The sequence below is a fragment of the Mizuhopecten yessoensis genome, unplaced genomic scaffold (assembly GCF_002113885.1).
Source record: "Mizuhopecten yessoensis strain PY_sf001 unplaced genomic scaffold, ASM211388v2 scaffold10945, whole genome shotgun sequence".
Classification (NCBI taxonomy): Eukaryota; Metazoa; Mollusca; class Bivalvia; order Pectinida; family Pectinidae; genus Mizuhopecten; species Mizuhopecten yessoensis.
This window is the reverse complement of record NW_018408800.1, coordinates 243,826-271,348: the sequence shown is the minus strand read 5'-3', so window position 1 is coordinate 271,348 and position 27,523 is coordinate 243,826. Positions and strand designations below refer to the sequence as shown.

The following is a 27,523-nucleotide window of genomic DNA, read 5'->3' as shown; positions in this document are numbered from 1 at the left end:
AAACAAAAGAGTTACACGACTATGTATCATTCCCTATGTATTAACATTGTGATTGATTTATTATAATCAAATTTAGCTTGGTCTCCGTAAAACAAAAGAGAATATATTACAAAAGATTAATATTCATGACTTTCATTCATTTTATATCCAATTATTTCCCTTGTAAAGGAATACATTTATTATGATAGAATTAGGATCCTCACAACTAAAGCAGCAAGGAACGAAAGTAACGTCACAACAAAAGCAGCAGGGAACGAAAGGAACAACTCAGTCAAACAACCGTCCTACCGGTGCAAACAGGCCAACTGTTCAGCCAAACAACCGCACTACAGGTGCAAACAGACCAACTGGTGCAAGCAGGCCGTCTGTTCAGTCAAACAACCGCCCTACTGGTGCAAACAGACCCACTGGTGCAAGCAGACCGACTGTTCAACCTAACAACGGCCCTACTGGTGCAAATAGGCCAACTGGTGCCAGTCGGCCGTCTGTGCAACCTAACAACCGTCCAACTGGTGTAAACAGACCGACAGTTCAACCAAACAACCGCACTACCGGTGTAAACAGACCGTCTGTGCAACCTAACAACCGCCCTACTGGTGCAAATAGGCCCACTGGTGCCAGTCGGCCGTCTGTGCAACCTAACAACCGTCCAACTGGTGTAAACACATCATCAGTTCAACCAAACAACGGCACCAACGGTGTAAACAGACCGACTGTTCAACCAAACAACCGTCCAACTGGTGCTAACAGGCCGACTGTTCCGACAAACAACCGTACTACCTCTGGAAACAGGCCTTCTGTATCACGTCCTGCAACTCGTCCTCCAGTGCAACCAAGTGTAGGCTCAGTCGTGTCTTACAGCTGTCCAAAGGAATGTAGCTACTGCCAATCCTTCGTAAAGTCGTCTACCTGTATGGCATATGATCAGTATGGACAAATAAAGCAGAGGTTTTTGTCATCCCTTCCACGGAACCTTGTTGAGGCTTATAATGAAACATCAGATATGAAAAGTAAGTAAATTTGATTTACGACTTAAAACATATAGTTTAAGGAATCACAAACAACCTATTTATAATTTCGAACATTGTTTTTGCTCTTTATGTATACAAAATACATGATCATTTATACCCAAATGCTATGCTATGCATAATGTTTTCGCAATATTGCAGCTTTTATTGTGAATGCAAAGATGGCGTCCTGTGAAGGCTTAACGTCCTACATGACAATATGGGCAAAGCTGTCACCAAGGACTAAACAGAAGATAAAGGAGTTCCTCAACGACACCACTTCTGTCACAGCACGCGACATGGCCACATTCCCAAAGGAAATATACGCCTCGTTACAGGTATAGCGCTTGTGGAAAATAGGTACTTTAAAGTAAAAACACATTACTTTATAACCCAAATCAAACGCATCATTTCTTGTGAAGTCAATGTACTTGATGTTTTTCTTGAAACTTTTAATAGCAACAAATAAATAAAGAATATTAAATATTTAAGGGGAAACCGGACAATTTAAAAAATTTGATCAATTTATTTATAATTAGAATTAGGACATCATTTCCAAGTTTTATTTGCCACAACATTTGTTATAGCAAGTTAAAGTAATAAAAGTAACGGTACAATGCCATCTTCTTAAAATTATGGATAACCTCCGTGTGTATCGATAAGAAAAATTGGTTAACTTTCGTGAAAACATGCGAGAGTAAAGTCCAATTATATACATTGACTAGGCAGTTCAATCGGTTAGAGCGACAATATCAAATCTGAGGTCCAGGTTTCAAATCCGGTCTGGCCTCTGAATTTTTACACTCAAAACACTGTTGTTGATTACGTTTTTTTTTATTTCACTTTTATTTTTTTCCAACAAAATTCCAACAAGGTATGGTTTGCTTTTCAGGACTGATTTATTAAAGCTATAGTCATGCTGGGGGAAATTCGAGTGTGTAGTTACAGTTATTAGACGGTGAAAACTTTAAATATTACGCAAAAACATGCTAGACACAGTTTCTGTAACCGATATGTTTGTTGTTTGAAATTGAAATCCCTGCGAATCAATTATGAGTTAAATAACTGCGAAAGTAAAAACAAGCATTAACAAAACCAATAGATAAGTGTTTCCTGGGGGAAAATCAGGAAATAAATAAAGTAAAATAAAAATATTGCTCAAATAGTTCGTTTGACCCGGAAATGTATGTCTGGCGAAAACTTAATAAAATTGTACCAAATTGATAGTAATGTTATTGTTGACAATATCTCTATAATGTTTACCATACGGAAATGTCACATTATAAATATAGTGCTTAAATCAATAATGTGATTTTGATTTTTAACATTGGCAGTCCAACCTGGAGAAAGTAGTATTCAGCACCATGAACCAGGCACAGAAAGAACTGGTCTGTGACAAGCTGAAGTCTGTTGACTGTCTGGTTCGCGCGGCAATCCTCAGGAACCTCGACTGTTCAACTATATTGCTGGTAAAGTTATTGTTATCCTTCTACACACAATATGCACAATTGTGCTTTTTATGTTGCATTTTTGGATTACAATTTGTAAAGCTCTATTGCTATTTTACTGTAACGTCAGCGGGTGATTGGCAAATACGTTTTCTTCAAGGGCATAAATATTCAACATAAATATCATATAATTAACATTTTTTTGTATTTTTGTCATCTCTAATAATTAAGTATTTAAATGAAATGACTTGTGAAGGGATATTTAACACAACTGTGAAAGGTGACATTTAGACCAAGTAACGATGTCGATTTTCTCGTCATAACGCGTATCACCGGGTGTCTTTTTGGTACATATGACAGGGGAAATAGACATCACAACAATGATTTACAATTTTCGAGCTCATAATTATTCACAAAATAATGATAATTTGACTCATACATGCAGTATATGAAACACGTTGACGATTGAAATTGTGCATGGGTATTTGAAAACGTTTTTCGTGAAAGTGTTATTTTATTGACAAGTATTCTTAAAACTTGTTATTGTCATATTTTTGGTTGTGTCTATTTATCAAACAATTAAAGTAGTTCGTTATTGAAGAGCAACGATTCTTACTAAATGTTTCTTCAGGTAAAGCAAAATAAATTAGAGGTGTATATACTTACAGCAGGGTGGAGGCCAGGGTCTATCTAAGACAGACCTATTAGCACTTGTTGATCTTACCAACTTCACAAACTGGGACGACGCCGAGTGGAACAAAACTCTATCGTACTTCGCTGAACTTTTGACATATACACATTTTGAGAGCGTACCCATCGATGTTCTTATCGACAAGTAAGATTATTTAATATGTCACGCGCTTGTAAAAGACCACCTTATACAAGTGGTTGTGACTGTATATTAAGATAATAAGGCAAACAGAAATATATGACAATATATGGAAATAATTTTGATATCATCTACCATAATTATTTACAAATTAGAAGGATTATCAATGTTGTAATTAATTATTAGTTAATTAATTACATGAAGCGTTTCGCTCCGATACATAATGAATTGATCCGATAATGTATTGAAACACAGTAACCATGACACGAACTCATTGCTTTCTAATGTTAGTTTTGTTCATACAATGCATACCAAGGTTTAAATTGGTTGACAGCATGAAGACTTTGATGCCTTTTTGTGGAAAGCTGTCGGTAAAAGTAGTGCAAACTATTGCCAAACGGACACAGGACAAATTGGTGGCGATGAAATCACAGGCGACCATTCCTGCCAACATTAAATCTGATTGGATGGACCTTTTAAGTAAATGCGGTGCAAGTCCGAACTTTTTTGACGGTGTATTGGACGTTCAGGAGGTACTGATTATTTTTTTAAAAAAAACTCTAACAACCAGAAATGTTTTCGACGGATTTAAAACGTTTTCATTTAAATGCAAATTAAGCTTCTTCTGTGCTTTTATAGCATGGTTTTATTGCCCATGTACACATAATTGTACCATTTTTTTATTTTTAAGAAGTTTTGATTACTCTTATTTACAGGATTTACTATAGAAACTTCCATAAAAGGGTAGTTGTTACTCTCTGCTAAACGTTCAGCATTTGGGGTAACCACACGACTTGGGAGCCCTTTGTCATTATAGTATGACCAGGCCGAGTACTGTGATGTGGTTCTGGGCATGTTATTTCAGTTTCAATTTAACTTACGATATCTACTTACTAACGATCAATAACAGTTTAATACGATTTGTTACGATTTGTCACTTACTTTTTGTATCGGTTCTATTGTCTTTTGTCTAATCCGTTCTGTAAAAGTGTGACATATGTGTACCATCTTTAAATACTTGTTTCATACTTTGATAGGCAATGTCATCAGTGGACATGAGTAAGACTGACCCTAAGGATGCAATGAAATACATGGAGAAGAACAGCAAGTCTCTAGATGTAACTGTCATGGACAAAGACCAAATTGTTAAGTAAGTTCTTAAAACATATTCCGTTGATTTATTTTGACAATTTATTTCTTACATGAATAGAAATTGTGCTTTCCTTTTTTATGGGTTCTCAACGCCCTTGCATATTTAATTTTTTTATCTTCAATTGGTTTATTGGTTGTATTTCTTCACATTTTGTATGTATTTTGTGTATTGTTGTACATTTGTTACATTAGATATTTGAAGTTTGATATTATATTTTATATATGTTATAAATAATTTCAGCTTTATCAAGGTTCTTGCGTTTAATAAAACCCGAATGATGGAGTTAAATGCGACAGCGTTAGAACTGGCTGCATGTGACATATGTAAAAAAGCATCAGATCTAGGAAAAGCAGACGTAAGTTTTTAATGTCATTTGCAAAGGATATGCTAAATAATGTTTTCTTATTCTTACATTTTCGTTTAAATTTATGCTTCTTGTTAATTAAGATAAATTTGAAAATATTTGGATGAAATAAAAGGTTTTGAGAAAGTAAAGGCACTAAAAGAAGACAAGATAAGACACTTACAGCGATGAGAAGACATCAAAGTAAAAGTAAAGCATCATGACGCAGATAAAAACGTACTGTAAAATGTTTAATATTCTTTTTCCATGGAACTAAAAAACAGGATTTACTCGATAACACGTTCATGGTTTTTGATTTCCTACTTATAGATCTTACTTGATGTGGAATGTGAAGTAATCATAGCTAACTCTACTTGTATTTTATTTTAGTTGAGAATGATCACCGAGGTTATACAACGTAAGCTGCCAACATTCACCGACCCAACAACCTTTGACGCCAGCAAACTGGAATGTATCGGTTGCATGCTGCCTTTCTTTCCTAAAGCAGCATTTGACCAGGTGCCACCTGCAGCTATGCAAGGAGCTCTTACTTCGGGAGACATCAAAAACATGACTTTGAAATCTAGGTCAAAGGTACCTACCACGATTGATAAAGACGCATAGTTCAATAAGGTTGCTAGTTAGCACGTTATACTTTCCAATTTACGGTAGAGATAAACGCAATAATGAAGACTTCACATACCATTTCATTAGAGAATTCATGAACAGTGTATAAAATATACCTAACGGTTTCTATATCTACTTTTTTAAAACAGTAATTTGTTTAAATTTCTGTTTTTTCATTATTCATGTATGATCCCCTCAAATGCAATATCTTGTTTTACCTTAAATAGGCTCGCTCAATAATGACAATGGCAAAGACGGCTTTCAACAAACCAAATGTAAGTAAGATTATCCATTCTTTTTACTTAAATACTTTTTAAAGAACATGAATAGTTTTTGATCATCCTCAACAAATGAAACCGAAGAAGTTAAGTCTGAAGCTTCGTTTCTTCGTATTCTTTAGTGATATGTCACTTAACAGTCCTTCTCTCTTCTTCCGCACTAAGAGTAATACAAAATATGTGTAAACCTCGTTTTTAACATTCCTTTCATAATAGGTAATTATTTTATGAGATATATACGTATCATCTTAAAACATTTCTGCTGTTTCACCAACACGAAAGCAACCAATCATAAAATGTTGGTAGTAGGTTTGGCTACTTTTGTGCAAATCCACAGGATAGTCTTGCTAAAATATGGACAATTACTATTAAAATGGTATGACCACGCCTATTAATACTGATGTTTTACTTGAAAAGGGAGACTTCAGCAGCGATGACCTTGAGAAGATGGGTTCATCGGTGTTAGCATTGAAAGCTACAGAGGTGATTAATGTACCAGATGCCTCATTTACCGACAGTGTGGTAGCCTCTCTGGACACTGCTCTCAAGAGTGGAGAAATGCAAATATCTAAAGCCGTCAAAGCAAAGTTCATCCAAAAGGTAAGCACTCGACTGATCAACCTCTCCATAAGTGTTTTGCAATGTTCAAAAATACCGTTGGGCATTCTTTAACTTAAAAGAATGAAAAGATTAGATTTTAATTGGAAAATAATGGTATTTTGAAATGACGATATACTGTATACCTGGTTATATTATTGTATATAAGGTTTTTTTAAACAGTTCATTTATTAGTATAAAGTATAAAGCTAGATAAATATACTTGTTTTCGTCATTAGCGTAAAAATTAACTCAGAGCGCATATCAGTTTAACAGGACAAAAGGTAAACAAATGACTAGGCAAAATATTCCGGTAGTCAGTATACTTTCGTTAGAATAACACCGTCTTGAGGAACAAAATACATATAATTTACAGAATATTTTTCGTTCTGTATTCTTTATTTCTCGTACTACTAGGTTTTACAATACCAACTAACTTTTTAACTGCCTCTTATGCTATACCAGGCCTTTAAGGTTATATAGAACCACTGATCGTTCGGTGGTTGAATTTAACAGCAAGATAATTGAGGATACCCGTGTTATTCAAAAGAGCTTGGTATCAAAATAAAGGTTTCCATATTGATTATGCAGATGAAGAGTGGTGCTGGTCTTGGAAAAGTTTTGGAAACTTCTCTCGCCAAGGAGATTCCCATATCAGACCTAGAGGAGGCCTCTGTATCGGATTTTGACGACCTGGTCGGAGAAACCAATGAAAGTTCCATTGAATGTAACACAAAGCAGGTTTGTTTTTATGAGAAAAATTCTACATGAAAATGTATTGTTTAAGCATAAGATGGAATATGGGTTTTGATGCTCCTAGAGATAGTATATGGTGAAGACAATATATGGTTTAACAATTAAAACGGGAATATATGCATGACAGATATGAAATAATATATGTTATGTACGTTTAAAACAGCTATAACAGTACTGAAAATCATGTTTGTACGAGAAACTAAATATGTATGATAAAGTTATGTCGGTATAGAATAAGATTAATGGGTTATATAATTATTAGAATCATTAGTTCAAAGTCGTGTATAATACAGGGTAAAGGGAAATGTGTTTCAGTTTTAACTGAAACACCTTAGAACTGTTTTGAACCAGTTTTAACGTTACATTGCGACCTTGGATACACCATATTATACATAATATGTCTTCAGGCAAGGTTTCTGATGAAGAAAGTGAAGACTGTTGTCGGAGATGTAACTTCAACCAACACCAACTTTACCCTGATGAGGGTAACAAATATTCTTCCTTATGCGTGTGGCTTTAGTAAGGAAGATGTTATCAACTTCGTGCAAGACAGTTCTTACCTCGATGTTCTCACAAAAATCAGCGAAACTCCATGCTTGACACGAGGCCTGGTAATGCTATTTTTTTATTTGTAAAGTGTACTTTAGTAACTTTATTAAAATGAGATATTTTTTATGTTTTCACAATTCTTCTTCTTATCAACCTTTTGAAGCGTGTATTTAAAGGTATGTTTTGTTTCATTGCTGCATAAACTTGATTTGCTAATTTTTTTGATAGATTAGCAAAGAATACGTTTCAGTTGAAGTATTGTTATTGACTTCAACTAAATCAGGATCACGTAATATTGTTTTAGAATGAACGAGTATAACATATTTTCGTTTGTATAGAGTAAGACGTTATACGAACAACGAAAGAACGCCACTTCATTCGACTCTACTGACGCTGCAAGTCTCCAATCCTCCACCAGCAGTTCTACAGTCAGTCAGATGTCGGCGCAAATCCTTGCACATCATAGGTACGAGCCCAGACAGGATGCTTACAATATAAAATCATGATTATGAGCATGAATATTTCTTAATTTTGTTCAAAATACAAACAGTTCTTCTATTCGAATTACATGTAATTATACATAATATTGTGGTTCATTCGACGACCTCGTTCAAAGTTATACATGATAAGTTGATAATTGTGTTTCAGTAAAGCTGAGCTAGACAAGTATGGTTCAAGCAGGTGCTTGGATATTCTGGAGAAAGTGTCTACAGCTAACACAAAGCTCCTCACAAAGGCCGAGTTGGAGGACAAATGGGACTACTTTGTCGCGTGTGTGGTAAGTGAACATCTTAAAGTTCTTTGGATGTACTATTCAAAAGAAAAGATATACAATGTGATTACTTTTCATAACTGAACTATACGGTTTAACATTTACAGGGCAAAATATCTGGGACGATCACAAAAGACGACTTGAAAAAGGCCGGCAATCTGTTGTGTGGTATCACTGAGACATACATCAAAGAGTTGGACGCTGATGCTCTAGACGAATATGCAAGTGTCATTCAAAAATGCAGTCTCGGCAAAGACGAGAGGCAGGCACTAGCAAACAATTATGTGTCAAAGATGGGGATGTGAGCCACTTTAACGTTTTGCTTTAACATAATAAACAGGCGTCAGTAGACAATCATCATTTACCTATAAAGTATTGAACTATCACACAACTACTGCCTACAATTCCTGTCACTATTCTCTCAAATATTGTGACATTAAGACAGGGGCTATCATATTAGACTAATTTTTTGCATGCAGCGTAATTGAAACGTTAAATGATCAGAAAATCACACTGTAAATAAATATTACATGGTTATCTTGAATATTATATCTTGTAATCATATGCTTATAACCGTTTTCGTGCTTAAAATTATTGTTTCTTTCCAGAACAAGCGGTTCAAGTATGACATCGTCGGCAGTTGTGAGCTTGGGATCTGCAGTTGCAAACTTACCTTCTTCTATTCTCGATACTATTCCAGATGTGAGTTGATAACCTCAGTTTAGAATTACTAGACATATCCCTTAATTACACACGCAAAGAATTTGCTTACATTCGATATGTTTATTATTTTTGGGTTTTTTTATTTCAAGGAAACTATATCTGATCTCTCTGAAACGATAATGAAATCGTTCAAAGAAAAAGAAGAATCTGACAAGGAACGTGAAAAAAGTGGATTTAAATCCGATGTCAAGGACGCCGATAAGCAAACTTACAAAACGTTGAAGATTGCTGTTGCAACCAAAATTTTGTCTGCCAAGGAATCCCTTACTTCTTCCAATTCCGGTTTGACTGGCCGTAAACGGAGATCAACAGGTAGCGTTATTAAGCTAGGTATTCTATACTGATGTTGTGCTCGTATGATAAGTGTTTCAGGGCAATAGCAATAACAGAAATCAATAACTATGTACTCCGCAGTATAACTTTCGTTACTTTAGCCCTTCATTATGTGGGAGAATTTATCCTTGCAGCGAAAGTTAAAGCACCATATACTATATTCAGTCACTACAAGTAAAATGCGAAATTCACAATACTCTAATATGGATATGGATTTTTTTTCCCAGTGAAGGGCGAAAGTTCTCATTTATACAGTAATGCGAAATTCCCAATAACTTAGTGAACTTACAAAGGGGAAAATAGTGCACATGAATGTTCTGAAGAAACAATCTGGCCAGAATTGTTTTCCATACACAGTAAAATGTTTTGAAAATTGCTCTGTGTTGCTCAAATTTAATGTTATATAACTTTAATGGTACACTTAGTCCCTGTTAACGGACATGTATAGATATGAAACCCCCATATGATATAAAGGTATATATAAATATTTGAATGGAAACCCAAGTACGTCTTATTATAGTATTCAAGACAAACACACATGTCGTGTGAACGATTTCCTCCAACAATGATAATAACCGAAAGGTCGATACTGGCCATTAGTGAAACTATATAACAATATACATCTATAAATAAATAAATATACAACATTTGATATAGCGCCCTATCTAGCTAACATAAGTCACTCTAAAGCGCTTTACAGTACATAGATATACAATTTTATACAATCAATACAATTAGCATATACATTAATCAATATAATATTGAGGAATTCGCAGGAACTGCCTTATCAGGCGCTAACTAGTCATATGCCACCTGACTAATATCTCCCTATGTGTGTATGCCTGTGTGTGTGTGTGTGTGTGTGTGTGTGTGTTCGAGTTGTATTGTGTTCTGTTTGTAGTGGGACCGTACTTCCAACGGTATCATTTATAGTGCCACCTCACCTAAACTCCACTTGGGTTGTTGGAGTTGTGTAGCAATGTTCTTGTGTCAACAAACATACATATCAAAGTATTGACCTAAAGTGTATGTATACAATAGTGGTATTTATCAATGTTTGAATTATCAGCATCCCTGACCTGTAGTGACCTCCAAGCTATCGGAACCAGCGGTTTGGCAGCCCTGACCACAACGCAAATATCCAACTTGGACGACCAGGAGTTCATCGATTGCGCTGAGACATTGGGATCGGTGACAGACTACAGTGACGCACAGGAAACAGCTCTATTGGCCGTTGCCATGAGATCGACTGTATGCTTATAGTATATCATCATATATTTTAAAAGATTCGTTAAATAATTATTTTGATGATGTATGATATACAATGGTTATCTTACAAGGTTTTTCATTTTCAATAGAACAATATGAAAGATATTGCGGATTATTACCTTCTTCAGACAATAACATAGCAATCGAATGTTTGCTAAGTTGTTACATATGTATGAGATGGCAGTCTAATCGACCAGTTGATTAAGCTATGCGTGAGCGTATGTACACCTAGGTGATATTTATGTACGGGATGGTTATCATATAGACAAATCGATTCGCCAAGCTTTGGTTAAGACGTGTTCATGAATATGCGAGAGCCTATTGACAAAAATAAGTCTGAAGTGATGGAGAGAGAGAAAACCCTGTTCAAGTGGCAAATAATGGTAGATACATGTATCGGAACACACCGGAAGTGCTTGTCCTAATAAACAAAAATGAGCATTGATCTTAGAACCTTGCACATGTATTGCCAAGTAAGAAATAAAAGGTAGCCCACTGGATTTGCCGAGTTGTTCATCATGTTACATTAATTACACCTGAGTGTACAAACGCGTATAGCACAGTCAAATCGACCTATCGTGTTCGTTTTTCATCTCGCACATATTTAGAGTAGCCGAATCGACTTATCGTTATCGCTTTTCATCTCGCACATATTTAGCGTAGTCGAATCAACTTATTATTGTTATCGTTTTCATCTCGCACATATTTAGCGTAGTCGAATCGACTTGACGTTTTTCATCTCGCACATAAATTGGCGTAGCCGAATCGAATTATCGTTTTCGTTTTTCATCTCGCACATATTTAGCAACTCAAGGTTCATACGCTTCACTGGCCATTTGTCTGATGAAAATTACAAAGAACATGCTGTACTATTCATCGAATTGTCACATTTATACAATGACTGTGCTACATGAACTTAAGATATAATCAATTTCTACCGCAGGTTTGGGGTGACCCGTCCACATGGTCTGCCACCAACGTTTACAATGCTGGTGTGATCTGTCAGTCCCTTACAGAGTCCCAGATCGGTACCCTCACTCTTGACCTGGACGCTGTCAGTCGACTCGGACAGTTCGATGGTTGGGATAGTCTCAAGGTAAGTAAAGCAACAACAGTGTTCCACTTATACAAGTTAAATATATGTATCCAAGTATTACGATCAGAGTCTCTTGTGTGGAAAATAATGTCGACTAGCAAGGACGATTTTGATTGAATTTTACGTACAGCTGCTGAATATCTAACAACTGGTCCGTTATCGAGGATTTATATCATAGTCACAAGCTTAGCTGATTAAATTCAAAGTAAAAATTGGATTTTTTTTATGGCAGAAAATAGCTGTGTATCAGCGATGGTTAGCCCTAGAGAAGGGAAGCGACAGTAGCACCATCACGTCCAGTGAACTTAGATCTCTTGGGCATGTTACCTGTGGTGCAGAAACGGGCCATATCAACGTCATACAGTCTTCTGTCTACCAGTAAGTGAAATATGAGATATAACATCTCAATACAGTCCTTTGTCTACTAGTAAGTGAAATGTGAAATATCACCTCTGAATACAGTCCTCTGTCTACTAATAAGTGGGGAGTGAAATATCACCTCTGAATACAGTCCTCTGTCTACCAATAAGTGGGGAGTGAAACACCACCTCTGAATACAGTCCTCTGTCTACTAATAAGTGGGAAGTGACATATCACCTCTGAATACAGTCCTCTGTCTACTAATAAGTGGGAAGTGGCATATCACCTCTGAATACAGTCCGCTGTCTACTAATAAGTAGGAGGTGGCATATCACCTCTGAATACAGTCCTCTGTCTACTAATAAGTGGGGGGTGACATATCACTTCTGAATACAGTCCTCTGTCTACTAATAAGTGGGAAGTGGTATATCACCTCTGAATACAGTCCTCTGTCTACTAGTTAGTGGGAAGTGACATATCACCTCTGAATACAGTCCTCTGTCTACTAGTTAGTGGGAAGTGGCATATCACCTCTGAATACAGTCCTCTGTCTACTAGTTAGTGGGAAGTGACATATCACCTCTGAATACAGTCCTCTGTCTACTAGTAAGTGGGATGTGAAATAACACCTCTGAATACAGTCCTCTGTCTACTAATAAGTGGGAAGTGAAATAACACCTCTGAATACAGTCCTCTGTCTACTAGTAAGTGGGATGTGAAATAACACCTCTGAATACAGTCCTCTGTCTACTAGTAAGTGGGATGTGAAATATCACCTGTCATTACAGTCATTTGTCTACAAGTAAGTGAAATGTGAAATATAACATCTTCATACAGTATACTGTCTACCAGTTATTGAAAAGTGACTATTGAATATCAGTTGAAACGTCGTTTTGAAAGATATTGGTTAACCGAAATCATAACCTTGTTATTTTGTCTTTTTCTCATCAGCTCAAGTCACAAAAACAGTTATTGCCAGGTGATTTTCAAGTCAAGAACATTTTGACGGCGTATGGTTATATGAATTGTTATTACTATACTTGTGGTATATTGTTCATGTATGTGATGCAACTGCCTTACGATAAACGTATATTCCTTATCATAAAAATTGCACAGCTTCTATGATAACCGGTCACATTTTGAGGGTATCAATTACAATATACCTGTGACTATGTCGCATTCCATCTGTATTGATATTTAATCTCGTGTACCTTAATGAAGGAGTGCTGCGGATGCTGTTGGTGAATTGACAAGTTGTGAGGACACCCAACTTCAAGCTTTTGCCGCCCTAGCAAAGGCAACTTACGGAAGTGACATCACAACATGGGACACCACTGTTATCACCAATGTTGGGATCGTCATTGGTAAAACATTGTTATTTTCATTCTGCTCTATCTAATTATATGAATATTGTCATACGTTCGGAAAACATTTAATTCCATATATACAGTATAGGAAAAGATCGATGGAATTGCGAATATATTTCAAAATTGTTTTTCATTATATCTACCTTTTTGTCTTACAGGTGGTCTGACCGCCAATGAAATATCCACCCTGTCGGAAACACAGATAGATTCTGTGGACGCAAACCACATATCATACATCCCTGATACTACTTTCACTGTAAGTCACTGTTATCGGATATATAAAATTACTTTATTCTATATACTTTTTGCCCTGGTTTGAGGGAGACCTGAAGAGTTGTTTTCCCGAGATAAATCATGTTTCCCGAGGGCGAAGCCCCGGGGGAACATGATTTGTCGATTGGGAACAACTCCTCAGGTCTCCCTTAAGTGTTTTATTATTCCGAAATTCCATCTGTGGAATCTCTGTTCTGTAACACATATAACAAAAATACATCAACATTAGGCAATGCAAGGTTGCTAGGTTGTGATAAAGCGGTATATAAGAACCTCCAATTATTATTATTATTATTGTTATAATATTTTTATTATTTCATTAGGTCTGGTAGCATATATAAACTACAAATATCTATCACTGTCAGTGTTTTGATTTGACATCAAATTGAACAACAATTATAGCCTTTCACGTTCTCAGCTGTTAGGAGGTGGAATCTCCCGTTCACAGCCATTGTTGATGTTTGGGTGTCGTCCAGAACACATCGGGCGTTAGAGAGTCTTACAAAGAGAGACAACTCGTCCGATAATGTGCGAGGGTTCCGAGAGGGATACTCAACAAGGAAAATGGATCGCGTGAGGGAGACTGGATGTTTTATAATCCTGTCATTTGATGTGTTTAAACCAATCAGACGCGCTGTAAAATCGATGAGGAATAATAATATCTAATGTCGGTGCATTTCTTTTGTGAAATGACGTTCGTCGATGACATAAAGTACATTTTTGGATTCTGTGTACAGCATTCATAGCGGTCCTCGCCAAGCCTGGGCAAATCAAAACCAAACAACAGACTTTCTTCTTCCGCGGAAGATCTTTAAATAATGTGTTGATTATTTCATGGTATGATTAATGATATAAAATGATGAAATACATATGAAAACGATCAATAAATCAAAGAAAAAATGTTAAAAAGATTGACGTTTTTCATCTCGCACATAGTTTAGCGTAGCCGAATCGACTTATCGTTTTCGTTTTTCATCTCGCACATATTTAGCAACTCAAGGTTCATACGCTTCACTGGCCATTTGTCTGATGAAAATTACAAAGAACATGCTGTACTATTCATCGAATTGTCACATTTATACAATGGCTGTGCTACATGAACTTAAGATTTAAGATCTTTTCAGTGAGCATCATGAACTATATCAATCTTAGATTACTTCGCTTTTTCGACCGAATAATTTCTTCACAAAAAAAAAAAAACTCCGTGAAAGATATTTAGATTATGTGTTCATTATTTCATGATATGATCAATGATATATAATATGGTAAAATATATCTGTATAAGACAAAACAAAAATAAAAGAAAATAAGTAAACATCTTTAACAGTGGCGTTTTTAATCAGTGAAAGTTCCGAACTATATTTGGTTCAAATTACTACGCCTCGTATTCCAATACTCTTAAGTGTGTGCGTGTGTGTGTGTAAGAGTTTTCTCCCCTTTTCCATCATCGCGTAGTTTCATGCTCATGACTTGTTGAACGACTGTTTGATTACTGTCCTTGATAAATTAGGCTTCGTGTTCTCTTTGTCTCAATGGAAAGTCTCCAAGTGAAAGAGAATGTTGGGTTATACTAAAGTAGCCGTCAGCAGCCGTGCCTAACGAGTTTATAGATAGCTTCCCAATGCGACAGCAGCTGTGCCTAACGAGTTTGTAGATAGCTTCCCAAATTGTAATAATAATATCATAATTATTTATTTATATTATCTATATAACATTTTTTTATTCTATCGTAAACTTTCCTAATATGGCTCCGTAGCAATGCAGTCATTTCCGTCATGGGTTTCCATCGATTTGAAACACCATAATATCAGCCAATATTCAATTGCAGGGCTGTTGAGTCAAGGTTATCGTTATTTATTTTTATACTGCTAATAGTAGCCAGTAAGGGACCTATATTGTTTTAGCAATACTCTGCTTGTACTAAATATTTTTATTGTAAATTATGATTAAGGGATAGGCTATTATGACCCTTACTCAACAGCATTTTCTTTATTATTTACTGCCATTCTGTCCTGATATAGCACCTCCTTTATTCCATTATTTGAATCCTTCATATACAGCATCCCTGAGTTCCCTCGGTACTTTGATTATTTTATCACCTTTATTAAACAAAACAAAGGATTTGATTAATTCATTCAAATCAGAGCTTGTTGGAACAATTGACTAATTAATTAGGATTGTTTGTCATGAGCAGCACATCGATATCCAAGCTTATTTTAATTATATAAAGGTTACTTTCAAACCAAATCCGGTCAGGAAATTCTCATCCTTTTTGTGTTTTATAGGGTTTCACCGTGACGCAAATCAACACGTTCAGTACTTCTCAGGCGCAATCAACAACAGCAAGTCAGCGAGCTGCTCTGACATCTGCTCAACTTACTGCGCTTGAAACGGTGGCAGCCTTGTCATGGACTGTTTCTTCAGGTACGGAAACATATCTCGTATACTTGAAAGTTACTCTTATATTTTGGTAACTGGATACGCGTTATTCTATGTTGTTTATTTAATTTACTTCATAGTAAGAAGTTGATTTGGCGTTAATTACTAAATCAGCCAAAATACGAAGACTTCGTTCAAAGGAAGGTATAACAAGTATATGAATGTATCACGATAATGTTTGGACATTTTTAGTAAGAAAACAATTTTGTTATTTTATCTGAGTCATTGCTACTCACTAAATACTTCATTTTGAAAATTATTTACTGCGATTAATGAGCACTCCTAAAGTAAAGGATCTCTCATTGATAAAATAGAAATCTCTAGAAAGAAGATATTCTATTGTAATTAATGTATCTAATGTATATCGCTGAAACGAATTCCATCTAACGAAATCATTTCATTTAAATCAAACGGAATTAGTATCAGGATCGTAGAGAGTTTGTATCAATCACATTTATGCTTGCATAAACATGTGTTCGTATGAAAAGGAAGGTGATTAATTTTCTAAAATTTTACCTAAAGAAATGTTATTCCTGTAATATTCCTTGCTTTGAGGTATGATAATAGATATCAAGCATACTAAGTATTGCTAAAGCAATACATGTCCCCTACCGGCCCCCACTAGCTATTACACTGAAATAATTTATAAAAATGGTGCCCTTTGGTGTTAATTTGGGAAAATGAAAAGTATATCATATCAGCTTGTAACTGATTTTAATGTAATAATAATACAAGAAATTGTAATGTTAGTATTATTACTGTGGAATTATATAAAATAAAATGATTGTTATATTTTGTTGCTTTTGTGGTATTAAATCAATTACGTGAATATCATCACCAATGTGTAATAACGTGTTACTTATCCAGTTTAATTCAGTTCATTATTGCCCTTTCAACAGCGTTACGACCCTTTGAACTTGAAAGTTATTTTTTGTCTGTAGGTATCCTAATGTTTCTGAACCATAATGTTTACATGCTATTTCAAATATTTTCAATAAGTGAAATGGTTAATATTTCTAGGAAATGTCACAGGAAAAAATATATATGTTTCAATTAAGTTTAACCAGTAAGAAATGAAGCCGCTAGAGGGCTGACAAGGATTTTCTAAAAAATAGTAACGGTGACCTTGACCTTGAACAAACAACCCTGAAACTCAAACTTGCCCGAGATATTATGGTCGTCCTTTGTAATTGTTTGAAGCTTGATCAAAATACCTTAAAGAATGAAGCCGCTGAAGCGCTGGCAAGGATTTTCTAAAAAAAGTAACGGTGTCCTTGACCTAACAACCCTGCAATTCGAACTTGTCCGAAATATTATGGTTCTTTGTATTTGTGTGAAGTTTGATCAAAATCTATGAAGGAATGAAGCTGCTAGAGCGCTGACAAACATTGGTGTTACGTACGTACGTATATACTTACGTACACAGACGGACGGAGAGGAAAAATATAGTCCCCCGCCCCGGTTTCACCGGTTCCCCTAGTAATATATGGCATGTAATTGTTAAATTACTTAAATAATTTGCTGCAAAACAAATCAAGAAATACCGTTCATATTATCATAATGCACATTTTTAATTTTAAGGTAGCTTTTTTTTTTCTAATTCCAAGAAATATACGAATTTTGCCTGGTTACAAAAACAATATGTATTAAAATTGATCGCTTTAAATATTTAACAAAATATTGATATATATACATGTGTATGTCTTTTCAGATTCGGGCGTTGCCGTGGTGACCGGTAGTTGGGTGCTAATGCTGGCTACACTTGTACTTGGTACATTTTTCAATCAAAATGTTTAGCTATCGGCATTTTCTATCGGAATTGACATTTCTTTCGGAATCAGAACTTTACACAATGCAGAAAACTGCTTAAAAATAAATAAATAATTATTGACGAACCAATGACGTTCAACTGACCGTTTCTCAATAATTTATTCTTAAAGCATCGTTACCTTGTGTTCTTAGACATACTATTTAGGATATGAAAATAAGGGGAGTCACAACCAGCAGAAAAGAATCTAAGAAGTAGTTTTTGACGAAACTATGACGTTCGACTGACAGTTTCTCAACAACTTAATCTGAGAGTAATATTACCGTGTTGTTCTTAGCTTACTTTCTTAGAATGAATATTTCTTTTAGTTCATAAATTAGGCACAGTTTTATGAAGCGTTAGAAATAGTTTATATAAACCATTAATGAAATTATGGAGTATGACTGAACGTATTTGTATACCGTAGTATTGGAGTGATATCAACGTCTGGTACGCTTCATTAGAATATGACAAAATAATAAAAAGTAAATAAAAAAATCTTAACAATAAATTAAAGCTAAAACATATTTATTACTATTAGCGATAATAACACATTGAATAACTATTTTGGTAGAAATAACAATTTGAAAAAAGGTAATGTATTTTTGTTCATTGCTTCTTATTTCTATTCATGTCCAGATATTTCCTTGTTGAATTTAATGTTGCAATAAAATGAAATTTAATCAAACAAAACTGTTCCTGTATGTTCTTTTTTCTGAGAGTTATTCTGTTTGTTTTGTTCTAAATGATAATAAGTTCACTTCCATTAAACTCATTTGCGATGTACGCTTGCATTCCGTCTTTGCGTATTGCAGAGTTATCTGCTCTTGGGAGCAGGTATTGATTGTTGCGTCATTTGTTTGTGAGAGTAACGTCATCAATTTTTGAGAAAACGACGTATTTTCTCACACAAACCAATGACGTAACAATCAATACCTGCTCACAAGAGAAGATAACTCTGCAATACGCAAAGATGGAATAATAATAATAATAATAATAATAATAGTAATAGAGGACATATTTCAGGTCGTCTGAATAATTTCTAAAATTCGGGATTATCTTTGTCTCTCATTCTTCATTCAGTTGAATACATAAGTCGATTTCATTTCGGAAATTATTACATTTGTATGGGATGTCAACCTAACATTCATTCCACGAGTAATGCTTGTCCTTTGTTCAATAAAGTAATACAATATATCGTACACATTTACGAAATACCTTACATATGTCTGTGATATCTTATATGTGCTGTGGAGATATCTTATAAAATGTATCGAGGAATGGAAAGCTTGAGGAGAGAGAGAAAAGAAAAGATATGTTCTTTTAGTTTTTGCTTTGTTGGCAGTAGATCGATGTGGGTCGTTCTGAATAGGAATGCACTCTTAACGGGTAACATCAATAACGTCATAATATCATATAGTTTGCTACAACAAGCCAAACATTTTAGTTGGCAAATTATGCTAGTTGTTGTTCAGGTAATTCATCTTACTCTAGGATTCCATCTGCATATCTACTTGTAAAAACAAAGGATAATTACCTTATCTACTTTCTTAAGAATCACTTTAAAAAATCTAACTCATTAATTTTGAGTAAATACAGACGTATCGGGTTGGCAATTGGGCATTGTTTGTAGCATGCTAATGTGAATGTACATACTATATTTGGTTTAAATCGGAACATGTTAGAGGAGGTATTGCATGGAAACCAAGCATGACGGACGGACGAACCCAAAAGAGTATTCTTCGTTTTAATCGAAAGTGGGACATACATTCTGAGAACCTTACACAGACTATCAGAGGACACGCTGATTTTAGCAACTTCCTTGTGTGTAAGGTTTACATTATTATACTTTATGAAGTTGTATCGATATCAACAAAGAAGTATGTTGTGTGATTTGTGTCAAATGTCACATAAAAACATACCGTGAAGCCATGCCTGCTGTATTGAGTAACACAATGATATGTATCCATTACCACATCTAACAGACACTTAATATAACTTTACATGTTTCACCACTTCAGAATGTTACGGATGGTTCCACTTACTTTTTTTTTTATCTCAATATAATTTACGTTGCCCTCTGACAACGTCCCTAGGCAATAATTTTTCGTTATATCATAAATCCATTCCTCAACATTAGCCAATGGCTATACTTACAACTTACGACTAAACTGTACGGTAAGCGTGACTATTTCAATTTTCTGAAAGTAAACTTGTCCGTGCTTGGTATTGAAATCTCTAAATCTAAGATGTTGACATGTCGTATTTGCTTCGATATTAAGGAACATACTTCGAGTGTCACGATTTATGTGATAGCAGTCAACTTTTGACGGATAAACGAGCAACACCAGGTTTCGAAAGATGCAGATTGGTTAAGACGAGAAGTCGCCATCTCGATTTCTATGGGAAATGTTATATTTCCTTGTGTGATATGAAGCTCGATATTTTTATAATACTGCCTAGTTTGCCTTGTTTTCGCGTTATCACTACCCTCAGGTTTTTATTTAAGGTTGTGATATGACATTAATATGACCTATATTTATATAGTGGATGTCGTCGATGAAGTAGAAAACGCTAACCCTACCGGGATGTTATTCTTCTTGTATCTTTTTAAAGGTCTCCTTGTAAATCTTTCCTTTGTTCATATTTTGTTTTAGTTTTATCAAATTTGAATTCGTTCGGATTATGGTTTTGTTGACACATCCGTAATCACTTATGGTATATTCGTGTATATTTAAAAATAAATGCACGACATCATTGTTATCAATTGCAATTGTGTGTTCTATGGAATAAGAGGATGATATTATAACCAACAAAATATAGCATGCATCATAGTTTATTGATAACGTTAATTCAAAAATTCTTCCAACATTACATTTACGAGGAATTATCGATTTATTAAGGAATAGAAAACTCAATGAACAGTTCAATATCTAGTGAGAATGTCTGTGTGTTTAGCAACGGCAGTGACTTGTCGGGCATTGCCCACAGTTAGCTGCACAGAACGGATCCGCATTGGGAATGTTTTCCCACGTTCGTTGTATCCCGGTACAATCCCCTGGTACCATGGACCACTCACAACCGCATCTGCAGTTCATCTCAAAAAATGCACCGGATGACGTACTCGCACAAAAGGCGTCTAGTTGGCTTTGGTTCATCATTGGGTTGTCGGGTCCAGTCCATCTACAAACTCGTGACTGACCAGGGTAACAGGCCATGGTCGAGGGCAGTGTGGTAGTGGGGAGTGTGGAGGAGTTCGGCATTGCAGCTGTTGATGTCGTTGTTGGTGATGGACTTGGTTGGACTGCTAGAGCATTAATGGTCACATCAGCACAGTTGACGAAAGTCTCTTGGTTTTTATTTGAATTCCCTGTGAAAGCAATGAAGAAATTAAATTTAAAAACTAAATAAGTACATACCCATGTTGATATGACATGAACAGGAACCAATGGAGTTACTTTAATGGTAAGCATATTCACCAGTTCTCACATGTCTTGTGATTTGCTGAGCATGCGTGACAGTCTACATCACTTCTTAATAGTTCTGGACAATTTCAACTAACTATCTTCTCTTGCTCATTTGTATTTCCTATTTGTCGGCATTGTGATTGTACACTAAAAATTGCGACGCTAAACACCATTTCTTCTTCTTCTTCTTAACACTGAATAACTCATCTAAACCTAAATTATTACTAATTCTTGTTCTTATGTCTGATTCAATGTTATGGCCCTATTTTAATCTACATCAGAAACTTCCGGTTTATTTCACAGTCTTTATCATTCCATCGCTGATTTAACGATCTGAGAAGAAAACACATGTACATTGAACAAAACCCTGCCAAAACCCCCACAAAAACAACATTAGCGATTTCCTATTCTGGATCACCAACATGTCGGACGTTTTCACACATAAACCATGCCGACACACCATCCATCACTGCTTTAACATTTTAAAAACAGGCAGAAGAATAAAACTCATCCATTATACCTTGTTAGAGCATTCGAACTTACCTAAATACAATTGAACGATAGGAATACATGACTGTATCGCTTATCTGGTTGTTGAAGTTATCATGATAAATGATTCTAATTGAAAGTAACTTTGCATGTTGGTCTCGAAACGTGGGTCCAGAACCTAGAACTAATATCAGTAGCATGAGAGTATTGGTGCTTCTTCAAATCCAGCAAGTTTATATATATGTATTTTGATTGGATCGCAATATTATGACTTGAGGACCAAGTCTTAACGAGTGATTGTATACTAGCGTCATATAGCTTGATGACATTTTAAAAGGCACAGAATTTGTCTTCTTATAATCTGCAATGGTATAATATGGTTGTAGGATGGAGATCTCAAAAATTCCAGAATATCTGTATTTGTCCTTTCGTGTCCAGCAGTTGTATAAAGTATATGGTAATTGGGTAGGGATCTCCAATATTTCAATATCGTGAGCCAGTGATTAAGTTTCCGGAGTAGAGCCGGATTCTAGGGCCAATTGTTGTAACACAACAGGTATAAACTACGAATCAATAAAGACCAATGACAATATGATAAACTCGGCGAGGACGCTCATTCAACCATTCAAATCATCTATGAATATCATTAAAAAAAGAAGAGGTCAGGAGCCGTGTAGTTCTCTCTCACACATATATCACAAAAACTCTTTCTATAAACACGTACTAAGTCACGACAGTGACCTCACTTGATAACCAGATTAATAGCTTTAACTCCTATTGGGTTTCAATGACGAAAACTTCCTCACCTAAACCATAAACTGACGAATATATCTGAAAAGTCTAGAAACAAGCCTTCAAAGGTTCATGACATCATGATAATTATGACGTCACAATACAATCTTCCATAATTCCGAAAATGACGCCGAAATTAACAATGCACTTAAACGTCAACATTTGTGGAACAACAAACAGGATGTTACAAAAATAGATATATATTTATAGGCATGGGTATAGTAACAGACTTTGCGCACATATTTTCTTTATTTAAACAGATCCTTCTGTCGCTTGATATAGAGAAATTACGTGTAACTTATCATTTTAACGTGAATGTATATGTAAATTTACATTTAAAATTCTAAGATGGTAACTTTTGGTTTTGTTGTTTGTGAAGTGTTATACATTGACGCAATTCACCAACAGTTTGTCTAATGTAAAATACAGAACATTTAGCACAGATCATTGCATAAACAGCATTTAGAAATCAAAGCTGATATTAGCTTTTACTTCACAAGACATACATAAATATTTACCATGATGACATGCTGACAGATATGGTTTACATTTGAAGATATAAGATAATACCCATACCTGCTTTCCAATACCATTGCAGAACACAGTGATCACATGATAGGTCGTCCGGTAGATGGACATTAATAGCGATGTCGCCTTTTGTAGTTGAAGGTAGGATGTACCTGGTCGAGCCTCCGTCGAGGGTAAGAACATTGCTTTCTAGACATTCCTTGGTCACGGGTGTATAGTTATTCTTGGCTGGGCATATTCGAAACTCAAACCAACCTTTGTGATTGGCAGTGATGTCGACAACAGCTGGAATTACCTGCCCCTGAGTGTATACAGCATTCGGGGATATATAACCTGAGCCGTACTTGCCGCCAAGCTCGTGGTCACGTGTACCATCGAACGCGTCTCCGCAGGTTCCGCATCTACCATCATTTGTTTCGCTGTATTGTCTCTGAAATTTAATGATAAATTCTCATTTTATCTAATTCCGATAAAAGATTTGTATAGGAAAATTGAATAACATTTTTGGTTACGTTTCTTTCTAGTAGTCACACCACAAAATAGACAAAATCGAGCGACCAAAACGCACATCACTTAGTATTCAATGTATGTAGGTGCAAATAAAGATTGTTATCAAATATGAATGAAAGGAAATACTGTTAAGGTATTTATTATCGTAAAGATCTAACTTTTGGCGCTATTCGGTTTTTTCCTCGTAAAAAAGTGACAGAAACGCTGACAGCATCACATAATCTTCATAACTGTACTTAATAGCATAGTCTTTGTAGTACACTGTCAACATGCAGCAAACACTGTTACATACCAATGCAATAAGAATTCAAATATTAAACTTTAAAACATGGGTAAGTTTCAGATCAAAAAAGTGATGTGGGACCCCCTCTAGTTCACCATACTAATAAATAACTTCTTTTTATCACAGATATTATTTTACGGTCGTGTAACAGACTAGTATGCATGCTCTCTCTGATGATCTGTCAACATTACACGTATGTACTCAACACAATACTGGACTGCTTTTATCAAAGATAATATTAGAAACACATAGGATATTTCTCACACAACGTTTACGTATAACTAGTACTTTAGTCCTCAATTTGTTAACAGAAGAATATATTTTGAGATCCATTTCGGCAAAAATTGCTGAATTGATGAGATAAATATTTCATTACATAATGTATTATAGATCAACACCTGTGGAGACCTGGCATGTTTTACATTGTTCATTAGTTGTCGAGCTATTCTCTCTTCAAAAAGTTTAACCGTCCTTTTCTACAATGATTAAGACGGACATAACTACCTACCCCAGCACCTCCGCAGTTTACCTCCATGTCATTGTAGTTTTTTACGAGAGCAGGATTCAGTCCTTCTCTCCACACAGTTGACCGCTGTGCAGGCCTCTTCAAAAACCCATGGCCTCGGACAGTGGTCAATAAGGCCAGTAAGGACAGCAGAACAGCCCAATAAGACATGTTGTCAAACGCCCAGTACTAACCACGAACAGGTAAGTTTAGGTATAACATACAGCTGCGTGCGTTTTAATAGTTCAGGGTACCGGGACCTCAATTTATCAGATGAACAAAGAAATTCGATCCTTGTTGGTTGTCAAATTGAAAGCAATATAAGTTTATTGTTGTAAAAATCTGAGGGATTAACACTGCTCATGTTTCCTTAACTAGTTTTGATCTCGTGTGACACGCAAATCGGTCGTTGAATTTCAACAGAGGTGGACATTGTGTGACAAAAACACGATTTAATGTCGGTACAATGATAAACTTTCTCTGGAAAAGCAGCAGAGCGGATGAATGACACTTCAGTTTTATTTGAGTGGGTGTAACAACATTGTTATGCAATTTCAATTCGCCTACGTCGTGTGCCAAAGCGAATATCATAACCCAGATCCTGGAGACAATGTAAGGTCCAAACGGGTTGATGTACCTGTCTGTCCACCTCAAACATGACAATAACTATTTTTGAATACTTGTGTTGCTATCAAACAATTATATTTATATTCATGGAAAAAAAAACCCATCGCAAATCATAAAAACAACATGGCATACGATTGCCATAACGATTCATGATAAATCATTGTAGGAAAAACTTGCTTGTTTTTGTATCCTATTTAATCTTAAACCTTAAAAAGTAAAACTCGCAAAGTTAATGATATGGTTAAGCTCAACCCACAAGGATCCCGATGTATCACATCGGGTGTATTCAAAAATAACAAACCGTGCAAAATGGCAACCATGATCTGATAATGCGTGTCTATTCCTGATATATATTTCTCAGGGTTGACGGCTAGTTTATAGCCGTAGTTGAGAAGTCAAACATGTAATGATAGAAAGAATCAAAGGTATTGGGCTATGATTCATCCCTTTAATAACTGTATTTAATTCATAGCTGATTATATCTGAAAATCCAATTCCGTTGTCTGTCCGAGGGTTAAGCATCATTCTCGTTGACAACTTTTCCCAAAAAAAGGATTTAAAGATTATCTGATTTGCTAAAAGGTTAAGAGTCCTATTCATTATATATTGTTGAAATAACATCCTCTTATCAAATAATATATAATTGAAATTCATTTGCCGTTTATTGAGATACAGCATCCAACACTGCAATTAGTAACATTAAAAAACACCTAATTGATGTAACTGTCAAAATGTTAAATACTATGAAAGATTAACAAAATCCAACCTTAGGGACAACTTCGAACTATTACGCCCCTTGTAATGTTCTTTCCCATCAACCAGAGACAAGTTTATTGTAATGTGACTAATATCTAATTTCTCGCGTCAGTTCTCGCGTCAGTGAGGATCTCGGGGAGGAATAAGAGTTTTCATTTGGAGTATTCTCCCTTCTGCATAGATTTATTACAACCAAACTTAGTGTTTCCCTCTTATAGTAACTTTCAGGGGTTTGTGTTCGTAGGCTTTGCGACCAATAAATTGGACAATATTTTTGATTCCATGCTCCTGCAATTCGAAGATGGAGTCATTGATAAAATGTAAACTAGGCAATGCAGAGGTCCCGGATTTGACTCCTGTAACTTTTTATCTTCTATCTTCTTACATTCAAATTTCGAACAACTAGAATTCTGTAAATCATCCTGACAGGCGATTTTTATAGAATTATAGTAGACTTATTTTAAATAGATCTTAAACACATATTTTATAATAGGGACAACGGTTACGATACTTTTCAACTTGCTGGTATCCTATACTTTTATTAACTTAAGTTCTGGTTACAAAAATGAAGTGGCGTGACAGAGTTGTTGTAGTGCCGTGGGATAAATATACAGGTGGGCTGTGCTGTGGAGTAGAGTGTCGTTACTGGAGACTAAATGGCATGTCAGATTGTTCCTGAATGTGTAGTACGCTGTGTAGTACGCAGTGATCGTGACGAGAGGTTAACCATAGCTACCCAGTAGTTCAAAGGCAAAACACGAAATCTTGAATTACCTAGGATCACTTTCGTAATCTATGAAAGAGCCTTTTGCTCCCTTTTGATAATTTTGTATTATAACGTACGAAATATATATATTTCTGTCCTTCCTTTTGTATTCCAGCGTCCACCCCGCAGCTCAGAGATGTCACAATAATTACATATGTATATCCTTGATACTCGAACATGCAGCGAGGCTCTGTTTACTAAACATACAACAAAGACAAGGGTTTTGGCGTAAATGGCTCACCCGATCGAAAATGGAAGGGTTGCCGGATTTATTGAATTATTCTGTATAGCTTGTTCTCTTGAAATCATTTCTTTCTTGGAATATCTTAACAGAAGACTGGAAATAATGATATTATTTAAGCTTTCCCGATCAGATCCAAAGTATTGTTGTTGTTTGTATTTGATGATAATTGTTTGTCCGAAAAAATGGCGTCAATTTTTCTTCAGCGAAGCGGGTCAAGTGGGGTGCGCGTCGGATGCTGCAAGGGGGACTGACCTCTTGACCAATGAAAAACCCCTTAATTACTTCTAGCATTGAAGGGGTCCCATAAAGGGGATATTTAGGGTTACCCTATTGGGATATCCTATAATAAAATAATTGAAACATTCGTTGTCCAAAAAATCGTTTATGAATATACTTTTTTATTTTTCTATGAAAATTCTGTGAATAAAATGGTGGTTGCAAAAATAACAACAAAACAGGATAAGGATTTTTTCTTTAGAGTTTCATTATCGTTAGAGTTCATTCGACTGTCTGATACTATACGGTGAAGC

The 27,523-nt window shown here is 35.6% G+C and overlaps 3 protein-coding genes across 4 annotated transcripts; 2 read left to right on the top strand and 1 right to left on the bottom strand.

The window, feature by feature from the left end:
* The first annotated feature begins 181 nt into the window (after positions 1-181).
* Positions 182-7,896, top strand: LOC110463914. Its single transcript, XM_021518853.1, has 12 exons — positions 182-1,010; positions 1,170-1,345; positions 2,342-2,476; positions 3,124-3,290; positions 3,619-3,817; positions 4,322-4,434; positions 4,678-4,792; positions 5,171-5,374; positions 6,103-6,285; positions 6,874-7,023; positions 7,446-7,523; positions 7,816-7,896. The coding sequence occupies exons 1-12, from the start codon at positions 182-184 to the stop codon at positions 7,894-7,896; spliced, it is 2,430 nt and encodes an 809-aa protein (XP_021374528.1).
* Positions 7,593-18,727, top strand: LOC110463941. The gene is made up of 13 exons (XM_021518899.1): positions 7,593-7,649; positions 7,926-8,053; positions 8,236-8,365; positions 8,467-8,660; positions 8,968-9,061; positions 9,172-9,394; positions 10,485-10,666; positions 11,628-11,780; positions 12,013-12,158; positions 13,362-13,504; positions 13,666-13,763; positions 16,066-16,204; positions 17,931-18,727. Exons 2-13 carry the CDS (start codon positions 8,025-8,027, stop codon positions 18,014-18,016), a joined length of 1,617 nt encoding a protein of 538 aa, XP_021374574.1. The 5' UTR covers positions 7,593-7,649; positions 7,926-8,024; the 3' UTR covers positions 18,017-18,727.
* Positions 18,728-20,846: 2,119 nt separating this feature from the next.
* LOC110463924 lies at positions 20,847-24,855 on the bottom strand. 2 transcript variants are annotated; one of them, XM_021518872.1, is made up of 3 exons: positions 24,604-24,855; positions 23,351-23,732; positions 20,847-21,396 (listed from the first exon to the last, which is right to left on the bottom strand). In XM_021518872.1, exons 1-3 carry the CDS (start codon positions 24,769-24,771, stop codon positions 20,981-20,983), a joined length of 966 nt encoding a protein of 321 aa, XP_021374547.1. In that variant the 5' UTR covers positions 24,772-24,855; the 3' UTR covers positions 20,847-20,980. The 2 variants fall into 2 exon arrangements, with proteins under 2 accessions (XP_021374547.1, XP_021374548.1); XM_021518873.1 differs by having other exon boundaries at positions 24,625-24,855.
* Between the last annotated feature and the right edge of the window lie 2,668 nt (positions 24,856-27,523).